Source organism: Musca autumnalis, unplaced genomic scaffold, assembly GCF_047663935.1.
Source record: "Musca autumnalis isolate F117 unplaced genomic scaffold, ASM4766393v1 scaffold_2, whole genome shotgun sequence".
Classification (NCBI taxonomy): domain Eukaryota; kingdom Metazoa; phylum Arthropoda; class Insecta; order Diptera; family Muscidae; genus Musca; species Musca autumnalis.
In genome coordinates, this window is record NW_027411755.1 from 231205935 (window position 1) to 231230667 (window position 24733).

At 33.7% G+C, this 24733-nt stretch overlaps 1 protein-coding gene across 1 annotated transcript in view; it reads left to right on the forward strand.

Annotated features, from left to right (window-relative positions):
• The first annotated feature begins 9373 nt into the window (after window positions 1–9373).
• Window positions 9374–24733, forward strand: part of LOC141392539 (uncharacterized) — a 62408-nt gene continuing 47048 nt past the window's right edge. Inside the window, exons 1-3 of the mRNA XM_073965474.1 lie at window positions 9374–10849; window positions 11591–11777; window positions 12528–13327. Of these exons, the coding sequence (XP_073821575.1) occupies window positions 9374–10849; window positions 11591–11777; window positions 12528–13327 (2463 nt within the window). The remainder of the gene's footprint in view (window positions 10850–11590; window positions 11778–12527; window positions 13328–24733) is intronic.

A 24733-nucleotide genomic window follows, 5' to 3' on the forward strand; every position in this document is an offset into this window, starting at 1 on the left:
TTTTTAAGACCCTTTCCAAATTAAAGGATGCTTCTTAAGACCCTTTTCAAATTAAAGGGTGCTTCTTAAGACCCTTTCCAAATTAAAGGGTGCTTCTTAAGACCCTTTTCAAATTAAAGGGTGCTTCTTAAGACCCTTTTCAAAATTTTTCGGCCGAACCTTCAAAGCTCTTTTTACTTATTTTTATTGAATTCAACTAATTTTAATGCAAAAAACGTACGCATGTTTTCAATGTTATTGAGTAAATCTCTGTTCACATACATACATATATTTGTTCAAACAAAACATAGATGTGCCAACAAACGATACACATACATACATCTGCATGCATGTTTGTCTATATAATTTTATGTATATTTGCAAATATGTTTTATATACATTTGTATGTATGTAACGATGTAATTGAATTGCAATCACTCTATGCTTGATAGAGTGGAAAGCAATTATCATAATATTGCAAGGAAGCTCTGGCATTGGGATACAGAAGGATAATTGTTGTCACGCAATGTGAATCACTGCTACTGCACACTGCTACATGCTACTACACACTACAGCTACTGCTTCTGGGGGACATGTTTGAATGGAAGAATTGTGCAAATACATTTGCAATGATTGCCATTGTTTAACATGGACAAACATTTATAACAATCAATTGATTAAATTATAAAAACAACAACAACAAGAAGAAAGAGAAAACATTGTAAAGTTGACTACTTCAAATGCAAGTAAATGGAACGTACATGTGTGCAAGTACGTGTGAATCGTCTCATGAAATCTGACTTACTGACTATTCAAGTTAAATTTAATTTGTTATGTCCTTGATCCTCGTTCACTTACTACTCATTCACTCTCTCTGATGGTACAATTACGTTTTTAACACCTCTTGGTGCGCCATTGACACATTGCCGCAATTGCACATAGTTTTCGCACACATACACAGACACTTATTCACTCACTCACTCTTTCACACATTCCCAACCTTTAGTTTAATTCATGAACTGCAATTGATTTATAATTAAGTTTTATTCTTCAAATGTCACACATTTTCAAAGGATTTCATTCATTGAGCTGAGTGGGCGAGAGCGAGCGAGTGAGTGTGTGACTGAATGTGAATTTTGAGTTTACATGTTTTAGATGATTTCAACAAGCTATGCTGCCATGGAGTCAACTACTATTCAAAAACTATTCAATTCACCCACTCACTGACAGTTGACTAAAAATAGTCTAATGTGTAAGGGTGTGTGTGTGCGTGTTTGTGTAATTTGTGACTGGGGAGCTTGGTTGGCGATGAAAACTTTTCATGTGTCGTGGTTATTCCAAATGAATTTGTCAAATTTGATTTCATTGGAATTTATTCATTTTTTGGCTTTCATCAAAAACTATTGAAATTTCAAGAAGTTTTTTGCTTTTTAGGGTGTGTGTGTGTTTTTTTTTTGCACAGCATGTTGGCAAGTGAAAGAAAGTGCATCAGACGCATTTCAACATGTCATGGTGTACTAATATTGGTAGTCATGTGGTTTTCGATATTCACTTTTTTTGTTGGTTTAACTCGATGATGATGCTGCAGTTAATGTGCAATTCTACTTAAGAATTGATATCAAATGCTATATTTTATTGACATTCTTTGTTTGTTTTGATCAGCGGAATATAAGTTCTTTAAATGGATGCTAAAGATTGTGGTTGAGGATGGATTATTGTTCCAGGAAATTCGAAAAGCAAAATGTTTTTTTTTTTTTTTAATTAATTTCTCGTTAGTCTCGAGCTTAATGACCAATGACTTTTGCAAGCGAAAGAGGAAAGCCGAAGATTCAAACCCACACAACCATCACTATGTGACATGTTTCGCTGTCGGTAGCAGCTGATCAGACATACCGGCTGTGGAATGGCTTTTCTGTCATCGAACTTTCATTTCTCAAATGCAAGTTGTTTTTCACAGTGACGAGCTTTTTTCTCATTCAACCTGTATGACTTTCCACGACAAACGCTTTTTAGCGCAGCCATCGAAAGTTATGAGTTTGGCTCTGAACGTCAAGGATGTGGGTCCAAACCCCACCATAATATGGAGGGTATAATTAAATTTGTCATTTCGTTTTTGAACCACGTGGAAATATTCATCGGAAACCCTATAAAGTATATATATTCTTGATCAGTAGTGGGATTCTCTAACTCATTTTCTGGTTACCGACAAAAATTGGTAAAATTAAAACGCAAAATTATGAATTACAAGTATCAACAAGTAAGAACGGCGTTAAGTTCGGCCGGGCCGAACTTCTTATACCCTCCACCACAAGTTGTATTGAAGTAAAATGGAATAATAGTTTACTTTCGTGTATGAAGAAGACTTAATACTAAATTTCAGCAATTTCGGTAAAACAATGTGAGGCACCATTCTAAGGGGGCTATTTCAAAACGTCGATCTATACCGACAAATTTCTGACGGAAAGTTTTTAGACTCAAAGAAGACTAAATAGCAAATTTCCTATATTTCGGTAAGATAATGTGGCTAAAACTTATAAAATACCGAAAGTCAAGAAGTACGCTTCTATGGGGGTCCATAGAAGACGTGGACCTATACTGATAATACTCTTCTGGAATATTTTTTAACTCTTGGAAGATGAAATAACGAATTTTAGCCATTTCGGTTGGATATTGACGTCACAATCGGGAGGTACCGTTCTATGGGGCTATATCAAAACTTGGATGAAAGCGTGGACCTGTACACACATATTTCTGGCGAACAGTTTTATATCGCATTGAAGACTAAATACCAAATTCAGCCATTTTGGTGAAATATTGAAGACACAACCTTCAAAATACGAAAAATCGGAAGGTAACTTTCCATGGGGGCTATATGAAGGCGTGGACCTATACCGACAAATTTAAAGGGGAAGTTTGAGTATCCCCAACGAAGTCTAAATACCAAATTTCAGCTATTTCGGTGGAATATTGAGGCCACAACGTTCAAAATACCGAAAATCGGGAGGTACCGTTCTATGGGGGCTATATGAAGGTGTGGACCGATACCGACAAAGTTTTGGGGGAAAGTTTTATACCACCAACGTAGACTAAGTACCAAATTTCAGCCATTTCGGTGTCATAAAGAATCTAAAACCTTCAAAATACCGAAAATCGGGAGGTACCGCTCTATGGGGGCTATATGAAAGTGTGGACCGATACCGACAAAATTCTGGGGGAAAGTTTTATACTCCTAAAGAAGACTACGTACCAAATGTCAGCCATTTTAGTAGGATAATGAAGCTAAAACCTTCAAAATACCGAAAATCGGGAGGTACCGTTCTATGGGGGCTATATGAAGGTGTGGACCGATATCGACATAATTCTGGGGGAAAGTTTTATACCCCTAAAGAAGACTACGTACCAAATTTGAGCCATTTTGGTAGGATAATGAAGCTAAAACCTTAAAAATACAGAAAATCGGGAGGTACCGTTCTATGGGGGCTATATGAAGGTGTGGACCCATGCCGACAAAATTCTGGGGGAAAGTTTTATACCCCTAAAGAAGACTACGTACCAAATTTCAGCCATTTGGGTAGGATAATGAAGCTAAAACCCTAAAAATACCGAAAATTGGGAGGTACCGTTCTATGGTGGCTATATGAAGGTGTGGACCGATACCGACAAAATTCTGGGGGAAAGTTTTATACCCCTAAAGAAGACTACGTACCAAATTTCAGCCATTTTGGTAGGATAATGAAGCTAAAACCTTAAAAATACCGAAAATCGGGAGGTACCGTTCTATTTACAACCATCCTGCAAGTAATAAAAACTTCTGTACCAAATATTGACTCTCTATCTTTAAAATTGCGAGCTGTATCTTGATTTCAACAGACAGACAGACGGACGGACGGACATGGTAAAATCGACATAGAATTTTATGCTGATCAATAATATATGTATATACTTTATAGGGTCTCCGACGAATATTTCGGTGTGTTACAAACGGAATGACAAATTTAATTATACCCTCCATATGGTGGAGGGTATAACAAGTAAAAAAGTATCAGTCTGCTTTGCCGACAGAGATATACCCTCAGCTGTGCGGATCGAAATACTTTTTTCCCAAAAAAAAAAAAAAAACTTATGTATTTCGGGGGGTTTTTAAAATTTTGGGCGAATGAACCGAAAAAGGTATAGATAGGATTAAAGCTCAAAAATTTGCGGGAAAAACGATAGGTAGGGCTGTTTTATCACACTAGCTTACGAAAAACATAATATCGCTGTAAACAGGCCACTAGGAAAACCTTCGGTAAAAATGTCTAAAGGATACTCGAACAGACCCTTAAACATACAAAAATTTTGAACATTTGAGTGGGTGGTACCACAAGGATTGGACAGATGGGGCCAAATTTGAACATAAACTAAGTTTCATCTAATATTCGAAGAAATATTATAATATCCAAAGTTTGGACGAACGCAGTATTCGGTTCCAGCCCTCCAGCCACTACATATGGTGCCATAGGGGGTTTTAACAACTTCGGGCTGTTTTCTCAAGAAGTATGGACTTGCCCCTAAAAAAACGTTAACTGTCGTAAATGAGGCAGCGAATACAAGTTGCTTCAACAAAAATCAAAGTGATTCGAGAGCAGGTCTTAAAGTGAATTTATCCAAAATTTTGTGTGGGAGGTACCCGAAGGAGTGGACAAATATTGTCCATATTCGAACCTGATCTATGTCTGGTAGATATATTAGGATGTGTAAAGTATGGACCAAATCGGTCACTTCCATCAATAGTTATCGTACAATTTACCGAACATTTTTGAGCTTTTCTGGGGGAGGTACCTGAAGGAGGGGCACGATATGGCTTATCTTCGAACTTAAATTAAGTTTGCACAAAATATTACGATGGCCACATTTTGGACCGAATCGGCAGATCCGTTCGAGAGTTATCTTGCGCTCCAACCACTACTCATGGTGTCACAAGGGTTTTTTGTACCTTTCAGGCTATTTTCTTAGGAAGTTGAACTTTTGTGGAGGAGGTACCCTTAGTGACCGATATGTGCCATTTTAGAAGTTATACTAAATTTTGACAAAATATTAGGAGATCCAAAGTTTGGACCAAATTGGTTGCACCATTCAAGTGATATCGTCCTAACATTTTAGTGACATTTTTTAAATATTGCGGAGAAGTACCGGATGTTGGGGACCGGTATTGCCCCATGAAACTAAGTTCGGATAAAATATGACGAAGACCAAATGTTGCACCAAATCGGTAGAACAGTTCGAGAGCCACATATGGTGACATAGGGCTTTTTACACCTTTCGGGATGTTTTCCCAAGAAATATCGTAATGGAGGTAGCGAATGCAAATCGCTTCAACAAAAATCAAAGTGATTCGAGAGCAGGTCTTAAAGTGAACTTATCCGAAATTTTGTGTGGGAGGTACCCAAAGGAGTGCACAAATATAGTCCATATTCGAAACTGATTTATATCTGGTAGATATATTAGGATGTGCAGAGTGTGGATTACATCAGTCACTCCCTTCAAGAGTTATCGTAGCCATATTTTTTCCCAAGATTTTTGAATTTTTGTGAGGGAGGTACCTGAAGGTGTGGACCGACATGTTTTATCTTCGAACTTAAACTATGTTTGGACAAAATCTTACGAAGGCCAAATTTTGGACCGAATTGGCAGATCCGTTCGAGATTTATCATGCGCTCCAACCACTACGCACGGTGTCATAGGGGCGTTTTGCAACTTTCCGCCCATTTTCTCAGGAAGTATGGACTTGCCCCTGATGAAACTTGTACCGGCGTATGGGGGGAAGTGAATTCAAGTTGTTGCAACAAAAATCAAGGCGATCCGAAAGCAGGTCCTAAACTGAACTTTTCCGAAATTTTTTGTGGGAGGTACCCGAAGGAGTGGACCGATTGAGTTCATATTTAAACTTCATCTAAGTCCGGTATAACTTTCACGATGTACAAAGTGTGGGCCAGATCGGTTACTCCCTTCAAGAGTTATCGTGAGCACAAATTTTCCGAACATTTTCGAACTTTTGTGGGGGAGGTACCGGAAGGAGTGGATCGATATAACCCATCTTCGAACTTAAACTAAGTTTAAGCAAAATATTACGAAATTTTGAACCGAATCGGTTGCTCCGTTCGAGAGTTATCGTGCGCACCAGCCAGACAGACGGACAGACAGACAGACGGACGGACGGACGGACATGGCTAAATCAACTCCAAATTGTCTGAAACACTTTTCGTCCAAACATACTTGGGGTCTAAAACCATTATTTCGATGAGGTACATTTTGGCCGTATGAAAGTGTATATACCCTCGTTAGCATAAATGCTGATATTATAATAATAGTTGACAACGCTGTTGCTGTCGGTAGGACTTAGCGATAGCTTTACTTTTGTTGTTAAAAACAAAAAAACAAAACAAAACAAAATCAAGATACAGCTCGCAATTTTTAAGATATAGCTGTGTAATTTGGTATGGAAGTTTCTATTACCCCTAGGATGTTTTTTTTATCGCGAATTGGCTATATCGGTCCATGTTTTGATATAGCCCTATAGAACGGTACCACCCGAGTATCGGTATTTTGATGATTGTGGCCTCAATATCCCACCGAAATGGATGAAATTTAGTATTTAGATATGGTTAGGGGTATAAAACTTCTGACAGTGGTTTGTGGCTGATAGACTTCGCAGCGGCAAAATACATGGTAGTTAGCAGTACCAGATTTCAACATCTCGACATCCATAAGGATACCTGGCTGTCTCCAGATCAGAAAACAAGAAATCAAATTGACCACGTTGTGTTAGATGGAAGACATTCATCGAGCGTGTTGGATGTGCGTTCGTTCTGAGAAGCAAATATAGACTCGGACAACTACCTTGTTGCAGCGAAGGTACGCACCCGGTTAAACGTACCAAACAAAGTACGAACAAACACAACGCGAAAGTTAAACATCGGTAATCTGTAATCACAACAGATAGCCACAGCATATTCCACTCAACAAGCCCAATTGCTATATCAAAGCACTCCTCATCCCGATAACATATCAGCGCAATGGCAAAGCATTGCCCACTCCATGCAAACAGCCGCAAACGCAAAATCCATACTTGGATACCAGAGACCTCCACCAAGGAATCCATGGTATGATCAGGAGTGTCGTGCTGCTACCGAAGAGAAAAATGCGACATATATGGCTACTTTAGAATCCGTAGCAACGCGTAGTGCACGAGAGAGATATCGGGAGAAAAGGAGAGAGGAGAAACGTCTTTTTCGCAGGAAAAAGAGAGAGATGGAAAAGTGGGAGTGTGAAAAAATCGAGATGTACATGAACCAGAATGAAGTCCGAAAATTCTACCAAAGAGTCAAGCATTAAACTGATGGCTTTGGTACAGGCACATCCTCCTGTAGAGACCATCAAGATAATTTGGTAACTGATGCAGGTAGTGTGCTCAGGATATGGAAAGAACATTTGTCAAAACTGTTGGTATCCAAGAGCAGCGGAGACGACGAAGATACCACAGTCCCAATCCCAGCAGATGGTATTGAATGTATACCGCCCAGCCAAGATGAGGTAAAGACAGCAATAAACCGGCTGAAGAATACTAAGGCAGCAGGAGCTGACGGCCTACCAGCCGAGCTCTTTAAAAACGGAGGCGACACGCTGATAAGGTGTACGCATCAGCTAGTTAGCTCCATCTGACAGGGTGGACGATTGGAACCTGAGCATCCTGTGTTCGGTCCATAAGGAAGGAGGTAAGTCTTTATGCTCCAACTATAGGGGCATAAGTCTACTCCCTATTGCCTACAAGATCTTGTCAGGGATATTGTGCTAACGACTAAAGCCAATGGTCAACGAAATAATTGGACCATACCAATGCGGCTTTAGCCCTGGCAAGGTCACCATTGACCAGATATTTACCCTGCGGCAAATCTTGGAGAAGACCCAATAGATGCAGATCGACACCTACCACCTTTTTGTCGATTATAAAGCAGCATTCGACAGTCCCCTCCGATCAAAGGTATTCCATCCCATGTCTTTGTAAAATGACTCTAACTGACACAAAATCTTCAGTTAAAACAGGAAAGAACCTCTCCGAGGTACCAGAAGAGGTTTCAGGCAATGAGACAGCCTTTCGTGTGATCTTTTCAACATCCTGCTATAAATGGTTATACGAGAGGCAAACGTCAAAAGAAGTGGCACAATCTACAAATAGCCACATGTTACTTGCTTATGCTGATGATATAGACATCATGGGACGATCAGTTATGGAAGTAACCGATAGCTTTATGAAGGTCTAAGGAGAATCTGCTAAAGTGCGTCTGGTGGTAAACGGCGAGAAGACCAAGTTGATGGTGTCGATGCGCAATGCGTCCATTGAGATCGGACCAACTGTTGAAGTGGGTTCCTTCAATTTTGAGGTAGTAAAAGACTTCGTCTACCTCGGCACCTCCGTAAACACAACAAACGGCATCAGTTGTGAAATAAAAAGAAGAATTGTATTGTAACAGATGCGACATTTGTTTAAGTAAGCAGTTTAACAACAAATCCACATCTCGTCAAACAAAAATAACACTCTACAAAACACTGATACTACCCGTGCTGATGTATGGCTTCGAAGCCTGGGTACTTGCGCAAGCAGATAAGGCAATGCTTGGCGTGTTTGAGAGAAAAATTCTTCGAAAGATCTACGGGCCAATCTGCGTTGACGGTGAATATGAACCACGAGCTGTATCTGCTATACAACGACATCAATATAGTTAAACGTATCGAGATGCAGCGATTGCGTTGGCTAGGTCATATAATAAGAATAAGCGATGATGAACCCGCTAAAAAGGCGTATAAATTCGGGTCACATGGCGGTGCACGCAAAATTGAGAGACCAAGGAATAAATGGCGCAAACAAGTGGATGAAGAGATGAAAAGGCGCGGTATTCCAGAGAGACTTGGAGATCTTTTCTTAGTTCGGTCTATGGAACAAATGTTCTGTAATGGGCTAGCTAAGTAAGTAAGTTTTTTCATTGATAAACATTTCAGATCGATATATTATCTAGAAGTATTTTTGTCATACCTTCACTTGTAAGTGCCACCACTGTGTATTGGGGGCAGTGTTGAAGCAGCATTAACCAACATATTCCCTCACATGTGCGAGACCAGAACTGTTGAAGTACTGTGTTTAATCAATTAATATTTTACATTGTATAAGTAACCTTTGCTTTTTGTCTTTTATTCTACATAGAAACTTCATTGTACTTTGTATTTTCACTTCAATAAAATTATTCAACTCAATAGGTTATGGGCTCTCCATGACATTTGAAAAAGAAAAAAAATTAAATTCAAGAATTGTGAAAAATTTTTTTTTTCAATTTGTGAATAGAATTTGAACGTTAGAATCATGGAGTTTTGCAAGACCATCAAGCCATTAACAGGAGAATGCGATTGGGCAATTTGGAAGAGAAAAGTCAAAGATCTCCTAGATTTTTATGAAGGAGCTCTGGATGTGGTTTCAAGAAAAATTACAAAGCCAGAACCTTTAAAAGAGGGAGCAACTGAAGCTGTGGAGAAAGATTACAATACTCGGTCTGCGTTTTACAGGAAAACGAACGGTCTCGCCAAAACCCTTATTGCTAGTACCATATCTGATGAGATATATATGAAGGTAATGGACAAAGAATCGGCAGCTGATGTTTGGGAAGCATTACACCAACAATTCGAAGCAACATCCAAGGACCAATTGTTCAAGATGTGCACAGCACTTTTCTCGTTTGAGTGGGTTGAAAATTTGGATGTTTCAACGCACATTTCAAAACTTAAAAGTTTGTGGACAGAAATTAACGCTGGTTTGGAATTAAAAGGTAATCAAAAACTTCCAGAACTGCTTCTTATTTGCAAGATTCTGCACGTGCTACCATCATCGTTCGAAATGTTCAAATCGAGTTGGATGATGATAACTCGGGATGAGGATAAGTCCTTAGACGAACTTATTATGCAGCTTTGCCTATATGAACGCAATTTCAAGAAACCTGAGAACGTTGAAGGTCAAGAAGCTTTAGTCATAAAAGAGAAGTATTCCAAAAGCAAGAATGTAAGTACTAAAAAGGACAGTATTTGCCATTACTGTAAGAAGAAAGGCCATTGGATAAAAGAATGTCGCAAGTGGATTGCAGATGGCAAGCCTTCCAAGTCACAACCAGTTAAGAATCATACACATGTGGCACTACATGCGATGTCAAACGAAGTAAATATCGCAGATTCAAGTTTGGAATGGTGGTTCGACAACGGTGCAACAAAACATGTTACCAATTCAGATAAGTATTTTGTGAAATACGAAGAATTTGAACAACCCAATTCAATACAGTCTGCAGGAAAAGAGTGTTTAAAAGCCATTGGGAAGGGAAAAATAGAGCTGTTATCGAAAGTCAACAATAAGGAAAGAATTGTAACTCTAAACGACGTATGGTATGTTCCAACTATATCTCGAAACCTTTTTTCGATTTTAGCTGCACACGATAGAAACCCAAATAGCAAATTTACATCTACCACAAATGAATGCAAAATGTACGTCGATGAAGAACTTGTGGTACATGGTCAACGAGAAATCAATGGCACACTATATAAGCTTAATGTCCGTCCAAATTCACACACACAGAATATATCCCTACTTGAAGAAAAGTCGGTGTTACAGTTATACCACGAACGCTGGGGACATCAGGACTATCGTCATGTTAAAATGAAGCTTAAAAAGGAAATGGGAATTTCAGTGAAGAATACAAGTGAAAATTGTGAACCATGCATTTTTGGAAAGTCTTCTAGGAAACCTTTTGGAAGACGTGACGCTGCTAGTCAACCAGGAGAAATAGTATCAACAGATGTATGTGGCCCTTTTCCACCTTCATTCAGAAGATACAGGTACCTTGTAGTATTTAAAGATCATTATACGAAATATCGATATGGGTTTTTCTTAAAACAAAAATCAGAAGTGAAAGATTCGATTAAAGAGATGTTGATTCACGCAAAATGTCAAGGTCACACTGTAAAAACGTTAATTAGCGACAACGGTGGCGAATTTGACAACGATGACGTCAGAAAAATTCTTGCTCAGCATGGAGTTACTCATGAGTTGACTGCTCCATATACCCCGCAGCAAAATGGGTGTGCTGAAAGAGAGAATAGAACGATCGTAGAAATGGCAAGGACTTTCAAGTACGCAAATAAGGAAATTGAATTTCCAGAATCACTATGGTGTGAATTTGTGAAATCAGCAATATATATTTTAAACAGAACAGGAAAGTCATCCGAAGCTGATATTAGCCCATTCGAAAAATGGTATGGTAAGAAACCTAGAATCCGACATTTGCGAATCATTGCGTCGACATGTTATATGCACATTCCAAGTCAAAAGCGAAAGAAAATGGACAAAAAGGCTGAAAAGGGATACCTGGTAGGATATGATGGGGACGAGCGATATCGTATTTATATACCAGAAAAGAGAGAAGTTCATGTTTCGAGAGATGTTAAATTTGTAGAGAAAACAAATAATAATCGCTTAGAAGAAAAAACCATAATAAAATCCAACGTAAATCCTGATACACAACGTATTGATTTGTCAAAGATTAGACGTTTCAATGATTTAATTCAAGATGATGAAATTCAGAGTGGACTGAATGAAGAGTTGGATCCAAACATAGAACCACAAGATGATCAATTAGCCAAAGATTCACCAAATTTAGAAGAACAAAATGATAAACCTTCGAGCAGCAACCCTGAAGATAATTTAGAGAGAAATGCAACATCTGACAGTGAGTTTGAAGATGCTATATCAGGAAGCAAGGATGGACAAGAATCTGAAGAAGAGAATTGCAATTACAGGAAATTAAGAAATAGAAAGGTAATAATTCCAAAAACAACTCATGGCGAGTTGGCTATGGTTTCCCAGGAGTTTGTTAATAGCATAGAAACTCCAAATTCATATTCTGAAGCTACTAAAGGCGACCAAAGATCAGAGTGGGTAGCAGCCATGGAAAAGGAAATGAATTCGTTAATAGAAAACAAAACATGGGTACTTACCGAACTTCCGAAGGGTGCTAAAGCTCTCCCATCAAAATGGGTTTACAAAGTAAAAACCAATGCGGATGGCAGTGTGGATACCTTCAAGGCGAGACTAGTCATTAAAGGATATAATCAAACAAAAGGACTTGATTATGACCAAACTTTTAGTCCGGTAGCAAGGATGTCCACAATTCGGTCTCTGTTAAGTGTTGCAGTCACAGAGAAGATGTACTTAGCACAGTTCGATGTTTCGACTGCCTTCCTTTATGGAGAGTTGGACGAAATAATTTTTATGAAACAGCCAAAAGGATTTGATGACGGAACAAATAGAGTTTGTTCTCTAAAAAGAAGTCTGTATGGTCTTAAACAAGCACCACGGTGCTGGAATACTAGAATGCGAAAATTTTTAACCAAATTGGGATTTAAAACAAGCTCGGCTGACAGTTGTCTATACACCAGAGAAAAACAGGGGAAGAAAATCATTCTTGCTCTGTATGTAGACGATGGTTTAGTTGCTGCGTCTGATGTAAACGACTTGAAGATCTTTCTAGATGAACTTAAAGCTGAATTTAAAATTACACACAAAGATGCAAATTACTTTCTTGGTCTAGAAATTGAAAAGTCGGATGATTCTGTAAAGATAAGTCAGAAGTCATATGCTAAGAAAATTTTGGAAAAATTTAACTTTTCTGAATGTAGAGCAGTATCAACTCCGATGGAAAGTACAACAACCGTTGCAGAAGTTCAAAAATCAACAAATGATTTTCCATATCGTAAAGCAGTTGGAGCAATAATGTATTTAATGTTGGGAACTAGGCCAGATTTGGCATTTAGTGTCGGTGTTCTGTCAAGATCTCTGGAATCCCCTACAAGTGAAGATGTACAAAGACTTAAGCGGGTTCTTCGTTACATTGCTGGCACACTTGACTATGGAATAATTTACAAAACGAACGGTTTAAAGAAATTGGAATGCTATAGTGATGCAGATTATGGAGGCTGTATGAGCACAGGACGATCAACAACTGGAGTAGTAGCATGTTATGCAGGCAGTCCTATATCATGGATAAGTCAAATACAGCCAACCGTATCTACCTCAACAACCGAAGCTGAAATCATAGCAGCGAGTGAGGCCGCTAAGGAATTGATGTGGTTGAAAAGCCTCTACAATGACTTAATTAATTATAATGAAGTACCGGTAATACACATCGATAATACTGCTGCTATCAGACTGTCTCAAAATCCAGAGTTTCACAAGCGAACGAAGCACATTTATTTAAAGCACTTCTTCATTCGTGAAAAGGTAATTGAAGGCGATATTATGGTGTCTCAAATCTCAACTGAAAATCAAATTGCAGACATGATGACCAAACCGTTACCAAAACTTCGATTGCTGCACTTCGTAAAAATTTTAAATATTAATCATTTAAACAAGGGGAAGTGTTGAAGTACTGTGTTTAATCAATTAATATTTTACATTGTATAAGTAACCTTTGCTTTTTGTCTTTTATTCTACATAGAAACTTCATTGTACTTTGTATTTTCACTTCAATAAAATTATTCAACTCAATAAGAACAACCCCTGAGAGGCACCTATTCCCAGTATCTATTGATTCTCGCTGAAGTCTGAGTATGGTAAATTTGTATGTGACAAACCGAGCACATCCATATTGGTCCTGGTTTTCCTCCCTCCCGGCACGGACCAAAAAAATTTGGAGCAGACATTCCGGAATTTGCTGCTATCGACACAGAAAACTCATGCAAATACAAACATGCGTACCCTGAGATGGCAAGGGGTCATTAACATGCATATGTACAGTCATACACAGGATATTGTCAGGTTTATTCCAAATTCCTATACATCATTAACCAACATTTCATTGGCTTTCAGAAAATAAAACTTAGTGTGTATTGTTGTACACTAGGGTGGGGTGATTTGAACACTTTATTGGGCCCTTCGAATTTTTGATTTCTGGGATTGTACTGGGCAAAAAATGTCACTAGACTATATGTCTACGGTGAAAACCGAGCCTCCCGATTCTGAAGTCTTTTATCCACTTTGTTTTGGATATGTTGGCATATAACAGCCAAACCCTTGAAATTTTCGATCCAGCACTAAGACAACAACAGACTTTAGTTGAGAATTCTCTAGTGCATCACAAAAAGATTGGAACACTCCTTCAAGCAGTTTTTGCCTTGTGGATAAAAAAATTGTAGTCAAAATCGGGAGGCTCCATTTTCACCGTATACACATGGTCTAGTGAACTTTTTTGATCCGTACAATCCCAGGAATCAGAAATGCGAAGGACCCAATAAGGTATTTTTCCTTGCATACAAATCGCCCCGGCCTATTATACACCTTATGTTTCATGAACAAATTCCATTATTGCCCTTTTACGTAACTTTAAAATCTTATACAAATGATGCGAAAACCAACAACAAAGTGTTGCAAATTTTAATAATATAAACACTTGTAATTTTCCAACAATACTTACTCACAGCAAACAAAAAATGTGGACCAAAATCGTCAATTGTATTTACAGTTGAGTTCGGTTCCTTTGAGTTGATAACCTCAAAAGACGGCAAATTTATCGAAATTCAATATGTAAATAACAAGAATAAAGAAACAAGGGAGAAAAAAGTATACAATTTCTTTATGGATTCACACCATATAGTTGCTACCAACCAACCAGCCAGCCAGCAAACCTCTTCTGTACACACTCAATTTTCTCAATGTCTTTTTATTTACTTGTTCTTTGTCGAAGTTGTTGTTTGTGAAAATAATAACAACAAAAATTGTTTTCCTTTCCTTTTTAGTTGTTTATCAATATTTCTTTATCTGCCGCAAACCATAAAGTAATGCAGCCTCTCCTGCCTGCCACACATACCACGTCGACACACTACAGCTTGCTTGTATTTACATATTTGTTTTCATTTTGTTGTTTTATTTATTATTTGTTTTCTTTTTGAATGTCACACTTTTGAGTGGTTGTCAATACATTGACAACATTTCCACATTGCCCACTTCAAAAGTCGCTAAGACAACCGACAACCAATCACCCAACGTCCTAGGAGTCTCAAATTCACTTTCATCGAGCAGAGTAGATTTTTTACTTCCCCATCGGTAGGGGGATTTTTTTATTCATTAACAATGCAAATGACTGTCTGTGTGTGCGTTGCGTTAGCGCGTGGGGTTTGCAGTGCCTAAAGGAAAGCGGAAATGTTGGCAAGTGATTGAACAACTCAAATGATTTTCCTCCTCCATAGTTACAATGTTGACAAGGAAAATTTCAATTGTTGTTTTTGTATTTATTTAAAATATTAAAACTGAAAGTGTTCGCTGGCACTGTCAATATGCGTAAGGCATGGAGCGTATGGACGATATTGTGTGAAAATATTTATCATACGCCGATATACACCTTATAATACTGTGCAACATTTTTAAGGTGATCTTGTGCAAACAATTCGAACTGAGGAGTTTTTGTAAGTACAGACCCAAAATGACAAGAAACCCTAGTTGGGTTTTGTTGTGTCAGATCCAGCTCGGATTTTATGGCCACATCTAAACATGGTTAAATATTGAGTTTTTAAAGAAATTCGGTGCTATATTTCAGAAACCAATGTGAATCTTCCTTTGACCTCTGAATTTGTAGATAAGGACAAGAGTAAAATATTTGGAGAAATAATGAAATCGAAAAACTACACTTATTGCATCAAATTTCAAAATATATGCAAAAATTCTACAATTTGTATACATTTCACACCGTATCTCCCAAACCGTTAATTTTTTCTGAATATTTTCTGTTGGAAAAATATTCTCTGGAATGTAATACATAACTCTTCAGAACATGTAATTATAAAAGATATGATGTAAAATACCGCTGAAACAAGCATTTTAGAGTTTCAGAATCTCCTAAAAAATTGTTGAGGACTTTATTTGGAAGATTTTTGCAAAAGGTTACTTGGTTCAACGCCCAGTAGTTCAGCTGATACTGACCAGAATTTCAGCAATTGTGTAAAAATTTTCTATATTTTATAGATTTTGATGCCCTAGATGGAGTTTTTCTGATGTGGTTTTTCCAAAAGATAAGTTCTACTAGTTTAGGGCTACAATATTGCTAAAGACAGCAAGGCCAAATTCCTATTCGTTTCTGAGATAAAGGCCTGATAATTCCAAAAAGTGTAGATTTAGATGAAATACATACTAGGAGCTGTCGGTTTTCAAATTTTAAAATTGTGAAATGTGTGTTGTTGTTTTGGAGGAAAAAAACCACGTTTAAAAATCCATATTTGAAACAAGTGAGCCAAGGCTATAGTCGGGTCGGCGCCGACTATGTGACACCCTACACCAATACCCCTGTTCATAAGCTTTTGACTAATTAAATTCAAAATATTAAAATTGGGATAGCTTAGCGCCTTTGCTCTGAATGTCTTCATAACAAACGCATTTAAGTGCATCGACAGTACAACCCAAATAAAAAATGGAAAAGTGGGATGTATGCCAACCATGAATAGGCTTCTTTCTCTGTTAGACCCCCATCAACCCCCAACATTTCGTGAGGATCCGATCAAAATTTCGTAGTGTGATTGCACAAAAATGGAAAAAGGGATGCATTACCGACTATTGCACATTCCGACCCCTGAATAATATCCGACCATTATCAAAAATCAAAAGGTTTTTTCCTCTGTGGGAATCCCAATAACAATTAAAATTGCGACCCGCGATTTCCAAAAAAGTGGAAAAATGGGATGTATTACCGACTATTGCGATATCTCCGTTACTTGGATACCTACGCCAACCTGCTTTAGATCAAAATTTCGTGACGTTCCGATCAAAATTGCGACCTGTAGCGTGATTAGAGAAAATGAAAAAATGGGATGTATTGCGGACTATTGTGATATCTCCGTTATGTGGCCACCTACAGCAACCTACTTTGCATCACTGTAAAGATGGGATTTTCTACTTTCATAGTCAGACTTTGTTTTTGGAAGATCCCCAACCGAAGCTGTGATATTCGTCATTATTATTAAAATCGCAAAAATAAAAAGTTGGGTTCTATTAGCGGCTATTGCGATATATTAGTTGTTTGATCACCTATGAGAACCTACTTTACATGATTAGAAAGGCGATATTTCCTACTTTCATAGCCAGGTTTTGCTTTTGGTATACCCTATATTGAAGCTGAGATATTCGCTTTGGAAAAAAAACGTTGTCTTTTTCTCCAAATAAGTTTTTTGCCCATTACAACCCCTAAATATTATCCGACGATCACCAAAATCAATAGGCTTCTTCATCTGTGTGGCCCCCATTAACACTCAAAATTTCGTGACGATCCGATCAAGATTGCGACCTGTAGCGTGATTTCCAAAAAAGTGGAAAAATGGGATGTATTACCGACTATTGTGATATCTCCGTTATTTGGTCACCTACGCCGACCTAGTTTACATCATTGTAAAGATAGGATCTTCTACTTTCATAACCAGACTTTGCTTTTGGAAAGTCCCCAACCAAAGCTGTGATATTCGTCATTATAATTAAAATCGCAAAAATTAAAATTTGGGTTTTATTTGCGACTATTGCGATATATTCGTTGTTTGATCACCTACGAGAACCTACTTTACATAATTAGAAAGGTGATATTTTTTACTTTTATTGTCAGGTTTTGCTTTTGCTATATACCCCATATAGAAGCTGAGATATTCGCTTTGGAAAAAAACGTTGTCTTTTTATCCACCTAAGTTTTTTGCCCTTTCCGACACCTAAATATTATCCGACCATCGCCAAAATCAATAGGCTTCTTCCCCTCCGAGACCCCCATCAACATGCAAAATTTCGTGACGATGCGATCAAAATTGCGACCTGTAGCGTGATTACAAGGTTTAGATGGACAGACGGACAGACGGACGGACGGACGGAATGACGGACGGACACACATAGCCAGATCGACTTAGCTCGTCGCGTTTGAAAAATGTTTTTTTAAAATCTATGTTTGAAAAATTGTTCTTTAACAATCCACGATTGAAAAATGTTTATTTAAAAATCCACGATTGAAAAATGTTTATTTAAAAATCAACGTTTAAAAAAATGTTTATTTAAAAATCAACGTTTAAAATATTTTTCTTTAAAAATCTACGTTTAAATTTTTGAAATTTTTTTCCTTAAAACTCCACGTTTGAAAATTTTTTCTTTAAAAATCCACGTTTGAAATTTTTTCTTTAAAAATCCACGTTTGAAAATTTTTTCTTTAAGAATCCAGGTTTGAAAATTTTTTCTTTAAAAATCCACGTTTGAAAATTTTTTCTTTAAGAATCCAGGTTTGAAAATTTTTTCTTTAAAAATCCAGGTTTGAAAATTTTTTCTTTAAAAATCCACGTTTGAAAATTTTTTCTTTAAGAATCCAGGTTTGAAAATATTTTCTTTAAAAATCCACGTTTGAAATTTTTTCTTTAAAAATCCACGTTTGAAAATTTTTTCTTTAAGAATCCAGGTTTGAAAATTTTTTCTTTAAAAATCCACGTTTGAAAATTTTTTCTTTAAAAATCCACGTTTGAAAATGTTTTCTTTAAAAATCCACGTTTGAAAATTTTTTCTTTAAAAATCCACGTTTGAAAATGTTTTCTTTAAAAATCCACGTTTGAAATTTTTTTCTTTGAAAATCCACGTTTGAAAATTTTTTCTTTAAAAATCCAAGTTTGAAAATTTTTTCTTTAAAAATCCACGTTTGAAATTTGTTTTCTTTAAAAATCCACGTTTGAAAATTTTTTCTTTGAAAATCAACGTTTGAAAATTTTTTCTTTGAAAATCCACGTTTGAAAATTTTTTCTTTAACAATCCAAGTTTGAAAATTTTTTCTTTAAAAATCCACGTTTGAATTTTTTTTCTTTAAAAATACACGTTTGAAAAATGTTTCTTTAAAAATCCACGTTTGAAAAATGTTTCTTTAAAAATCCACGTTTGAAAATTTTTTCTTTAACAATCCAAGTTTGAAAATTTTTTCTTTAATAATCCACGTTTGAATTTTTTTTCTTTAAAAATCCACGTTTGAAAAATGTTTCTTTAAAAATCCACGTGTGAAAAATTTTTCTTTAAAAATCCACGTTTGAAAAATGTTTCTTTAAAAATCCACGTTTGAAAATTGTTTCTTTAAAAATCCACGTTTGAAAACTGTTTCTTTAAAAATCCACGTTTGAAAATTGTTTCTTTAAAAATCCACGTTTGAAGTTTTTTCTTTAAAAATCCACGTTTGAAATTTTTTTCTTTAAAAATCCACGTTTGAAGTTTTTTCTTTAAAAATCCACGTTTGAAATTTTTTCTTTAAAAATCCACGTTTGAAATTTTTTTTCTTTTTGAAATTTTTTCTTTAAAAATCCACGTTTGAAAATTTTTTGCTTTAAAAATCCACGTTTGAAAATGTTTTCTTTAAAAATCCACGTTTGAAAATGTTTTCCTTAAAAATCCACGTTTGAAAATGTTTTCTTTAAAAATCCACGTTTGGAAATGTTTTCTTTAAAAATCCACGTTTGAATTTTTTTTCTTTAAAAATCCACGTTTGAATTTTTTTCTTTAATAATCCACGTTTGAATTTTTTTCTTTAAAAATCCACGTTTGAAAAATGTTTCTTTAAAAATCCACGTGTGAAAAATGTTTCTTTAAAAATCCACGTTTGAAAAATGTTTCTTTAAAAATCCACGTTTGAAATTTTTTTCTTTAAAAATCCACGTTTGAAATTTTTTTCTTTAAAAATCCACGTTTGAAGTTTTTTCTTTAAAAACCCACGTTTGAAATTTTTTTTCTTTAAAAATCCACGTTTGAAAATTGTTTCTTTAACAATCCACGTTTGAAATTTTTTCTTTAAAAATCCACGTGTGAAAATTTTTTGCTTTAAAAATCCACGTTTGAAAAATTGTTCTTTAAAAATCCACGTTTGAAAATGTTTTCTTTAAAAATCCACGTTTGAAAAATTGTTCTTTAAAAATCCACGTTTGAAAATGTTTTCTTTAAAAATCCACGTTTGAAAATGTTTTCTTTAAAAATCCACGTTTGAAAAATTGTTCTTTAAAAATCCACGTTTGAAAATGTTTTCTTTAAAAATCCACGTTTGAAAATGTTTTCTTTAAAAATCCACGTTTGAAAATTTGTTCTTTAAAAATCCACGTTTGGAAATGTTTTCTTTAAAAATCCACGTTTGGAAATGTTTTCTTTAAAAATCCACGTTTGAAAATATTTTCTTTAAAAATCCACGTTTGAAAATATTTTCTTTAAAAATCCAAGTTTGAAAATATTTTCTTTAAAATCCACGTTTGAATTTTTTTTTCTTTAAAATCCACGTTTGAAAATTTTTTCTTTAAAATCCACGTTTGAAAATGTTTTCTTTAAAAATCCACGTTTGAAAATGTTTTCTTTAAAAATCCACGTTTGAAAATTTTTTCTTTAAAAATCCACGTTTGAAAATTTTTTCTTTAAAAATCCACGTTTGAAAATTTTTTCTTTAAAATCCACGTTTGAAAATTTTTTCTTTAAAAATCCACGTTTGGAAAGGTTTTCTTTAAAAATCCACGTTTGACATTTTTTTCTTTAAAAATCCACGTTTGAATTTTTTTCTTTAATAATCCACGTTTGAATTTTTTTCTTTAAAAATCCACGTTTGAAAAATGTTTCTTTAAAAATCCACGTGTGAAAAATGTTTCTTTAAAAATCCACGTTTGAAAAATGTTTCTTTAAAAATCCACGTTTGAAATTTTTTTCTTTAAAAATCCACGTTTGAAATTTTTTTCTTTAAAAATCCACGTTTGAAGTTTTTTCTTTAAAAATCCACGTTTGAAATTTTTTTTCTTTAAAAATCCACGTTTGAAAATTGTTTCTTTAAAAATCCACGTTTGAAATTTTTTTCTTTAAAAATCCACGTTTGAAGTTTATTCTTTAAAAATCCACGTTTGAAATTTTTTTTCTTTAAAAATCCACGTTTGAAAATTGTTTCTTTAAAAATCCACGTTTGAAATTTTTTCTTTAAAAATCCACGTTTGAAAATTTTTTGCTTTAAAAATCCACGTTTGAAAAATTGTTCTTTAAAAATCCACGTTTGAAAATGTTTTCTTTAAAAATCCACGTTTGAAAATTTTTTGCTTTAAAAATCCACGTTTGAAAAATTGTTCTTTAAAAATCCACGTTTGAAAATGTTTTCTTTAAAAATCCACGTTTGAAAATGTTTTCTTTAAAAATCCACGTTTGAAAATTTGTTCTTTAAAAATCCACGTTTGGAAATGTTTTCTTTAAAAATCCACGTTTGAAATTTTTTTCTTTAAAAATCCACGTTTGAAAATATTTTCTTTAAAAATCCACGTTTGAAAATATTTTCTTTAAAAATCCACGTTTGAAAATATTTTCTTTAAAAATCCACGTTTGAAAATATTTTCTTTAAAAATCCACGTTTGAAAATATTTTCTTTAAAAATCCACGTTTGAAAATATTTTCTTTAAAAATCCACGTTTGAAAATTTTTTCTTTAAAAATCCAAGTTTGAAATTTTTTTCTTTAAAAATCCAAGTTTAAAATTTTTTTCTTTAAAAATCCACGTTTGAAATTTTTTTCGTTAAAAATCCAAGTTTGAAATTTTTTTCTTTAAAAATCCACGTTTGAAAATTTTTTCTTTAAAAATCCAAGTTTGAAATATTTTTCTTTAAAAATCCACGTTTGAAATTTTTTTTCTTTAAAATCCACGTTTGAAAATTTTTTCTTTAAAATCCACGTTTGAAAATGTTTTCTTTAAAAATCCACGTTTGAAAATGTTTTCTTTAAAAATCCACGTTTGAAAATTTTTTCTTTAAAAATCCACGTTTGAAAATTTTTTCTTTAAAAATCCACGTTTGAAAATGTTTTCTTTAAAAATCCACGTTTGAAAATGTTTTCTTTAAAAATACACGTTTGAAATTTTTTTCTTTGAAAATCCAAGTTTGAAAATTTTTTCTTTAAAAATCCAAGTTTGAAAATTTTTTCTTTAAAAATCCACGTTTGAAATTTGTTTTCTTTAAAAATCCACGTTTGAAAATTTTTTCTTTGAAAATCCACGTTTGAAAATTTTTTCTTTAACAATCCAAGTTTGAAAATTTTTTCTTTAAAAATCCACGTTTGATTTTTTTTTAAAATATCCACGTTTGAAAAATATTTCTTTAAAAATCCACGTGTGAAAAATGTTTCTTTAAAAATCCACGTTTGAAAAATGTTTCTTTAAAAATCCACGTTTGAAAATTTTTTCTTTAACAATCCAAGTTTGAAAATTTTTTCTTTAATAATCCACGTTTGAATTTTTTTTCTTTAAAAATCCACGTTTGAAAAATGTTTCTTTAAAAATCCACGTTTGAAAATTTTTTCTTTAACAATCCAAGTTTGAAAATTTTTTCTTTAATAATCCACGTTTGAATTTTTTTTCTTTAAAAATCCACGTTTGAAAATATTTTCTTTAAAAATCCACGTGTGAAAAATGTTTCTTTAAAAATCCACGTTTGAAAAATGTTTCTTTAAAAATCCACGTTTGAAAATTGTTTCTTTAAAAATCCACGTTTGAAAATTGTTTTCTTTAAAAATCCACGTTTGAAATTTTTTTCTTTAAAAATCCACGTTTGAAAATATTTTCTTTAAAAATCCACGTTTGAAAATATTTTCTTTAAAAATCCACGTTTGAAAATATTTTCTTTAAAAATCCACGTTTGAAAATATTTTCTTTAAAAATCCACGTTTGAAAATATTTTCTTTAAAAATCCACGTTTGAAAATTTTTTCTTTAAAAATCCAAGTTTGAAATTTTTTTCTTTAAAAATCCAAGTTTGAAATTTTTTTCTTTAAAAATCCACGTTTGAAATTTTTTTCGTTAAAAATCCAAGTTTGAAATTTTTTTCTTTAAAAATCCACGTTTGAAAATTTTTTCTTTAAAAATCCAAGTTTGAAATATTTTTCTTTAAAAATCCACGTTTGAAATTTTTTTTCTTTAAAATCCACGTTTGAAAATTTTTTCTTTAAAATCCACGTTTGAAAATGTTTTCTTTAAAAATCCACGTTTGAAAATGTTTTCTTTAAAAATCCACGTTTGAAAATTTTTTCTTTAAAAATCCACGTTTGAAAATTTTTTCTTTAAAAATCCACGTTTGAAAATGTTTTCTTTAAAAATCCACGTTTGAAAATGTTTTCTTTAAAAATACACGTTTGAAATTTTTTTCTTTGAAAATCCAAGTTTGAAAATTTTTTCTTTAAAAATCCAAGTTTGAAAATTTTTTCTTTAAAAATCCACGTTTGAAATTTGTTTTCTTTAAAAATCCACGTTTGAAAATTTTTTCTTTGAAAATCCACGTTTGAAAATTTTTTCTTTAACAATCCAAGTTTGAAAATTTTTTCTTTAAAAATCCACGTTTGATTTTTTTTTTAAAATATCCACGTTTGAAAAATATTTCTTTAAAAATCCACGTGTGAAAAATGTTTCTTTAAAAATCCACGTTTGAAAAATGTTTCTTTAAAAATCCACGTTTGAAAATTTTTTCTTTAACAATCCAAGTTTGAAAATTTTTTCTTTAATAATCCACGTTTGAATTTTTTTTCTTTAAAAATCCACGTTTGAAAATATTTTCTTTAAAAATCCACGTGTGAAAAATGTTTCTTTAAAAATCCACGTTTGAAAATATTTTCTTTAAAAATCCACGTGTGAAAAATGTTTCTTTAAAAATCCACGTTTGAAAAATGTTTCTTTAAAAATCCACGTTTGAAAATTGTTTCTTTAAAAATCCACGTTTGAAAATTGTTTCTTTAAAAATCCACGTTTGAAAATTGTTTCTTTAAAAATCCACGTTTGAAGTTTTTTCTTTAAAAATCCACGTTTGAAATTTTTTTCTTTAAAAATCCACGTTTGAAGCTTTTTCTTTAAAAATCCACGTTTGAAATTTTTTTTCTTTAAAATCCACGTTTGAAAATTGTTTCTTTAAAAATCCACGTTTGAAATTTTTTCTTTAAAAATCCACATTTGAAAATTTTTTGCTTTAAAAATCCACGTTTGAAAAATTGTTCTTTAAAAATCCACGTTTGAAAATATTTTCTTTAAAAATCCACGTTTGAAAATATTTTCTTTAAAAATCCACGTTTGAAAATATTTTCTTTAAAAATCCACGTTTGAAAATATTTTCTTTAAAAATCCACGCTTGAAAATATTTTCTTTAAAAATCCACGTTTGAAAATATTTTCTTTAAAAATCCACGTTTGAAATTTTTTTCTTTAAAAATCCAAGTTTGAAATTTTTTTCTTTAAAAATCCAAGTTTGAAATTTTTTTCGTTAAAAATCCAAGTTTGAAATTTTTTTCTTTAATAATCCACGTTTGAATTTTTTTCTTTAATAATCCACGTTTGAATTTTTTTCTTTAAAAATCCACGTTTGAAAAATGTTTCTTTAAAAATCCACGTGTGAAAAATGTTTCTTTAAAAATCCACGTTTGAAAATATTTTCTTTAAAAATCCACGTTTGAAAATATTTTCTTTAAAAATCCACGTTTGAAAATATTTTCTTTAAAAATCCACGTTTGAAAATATTTTCTTTAAAAATCCACGTTTGAAAATATTTTCTTTAAAAATCCACGTTTGAAAATATTTTCTTTAAAAATCCACGTTTGAAAATATTTTCTTTAAAAATCCACGTTTGAAAATATTTTCTTTAAAAATCCACGTTTGAAAATATT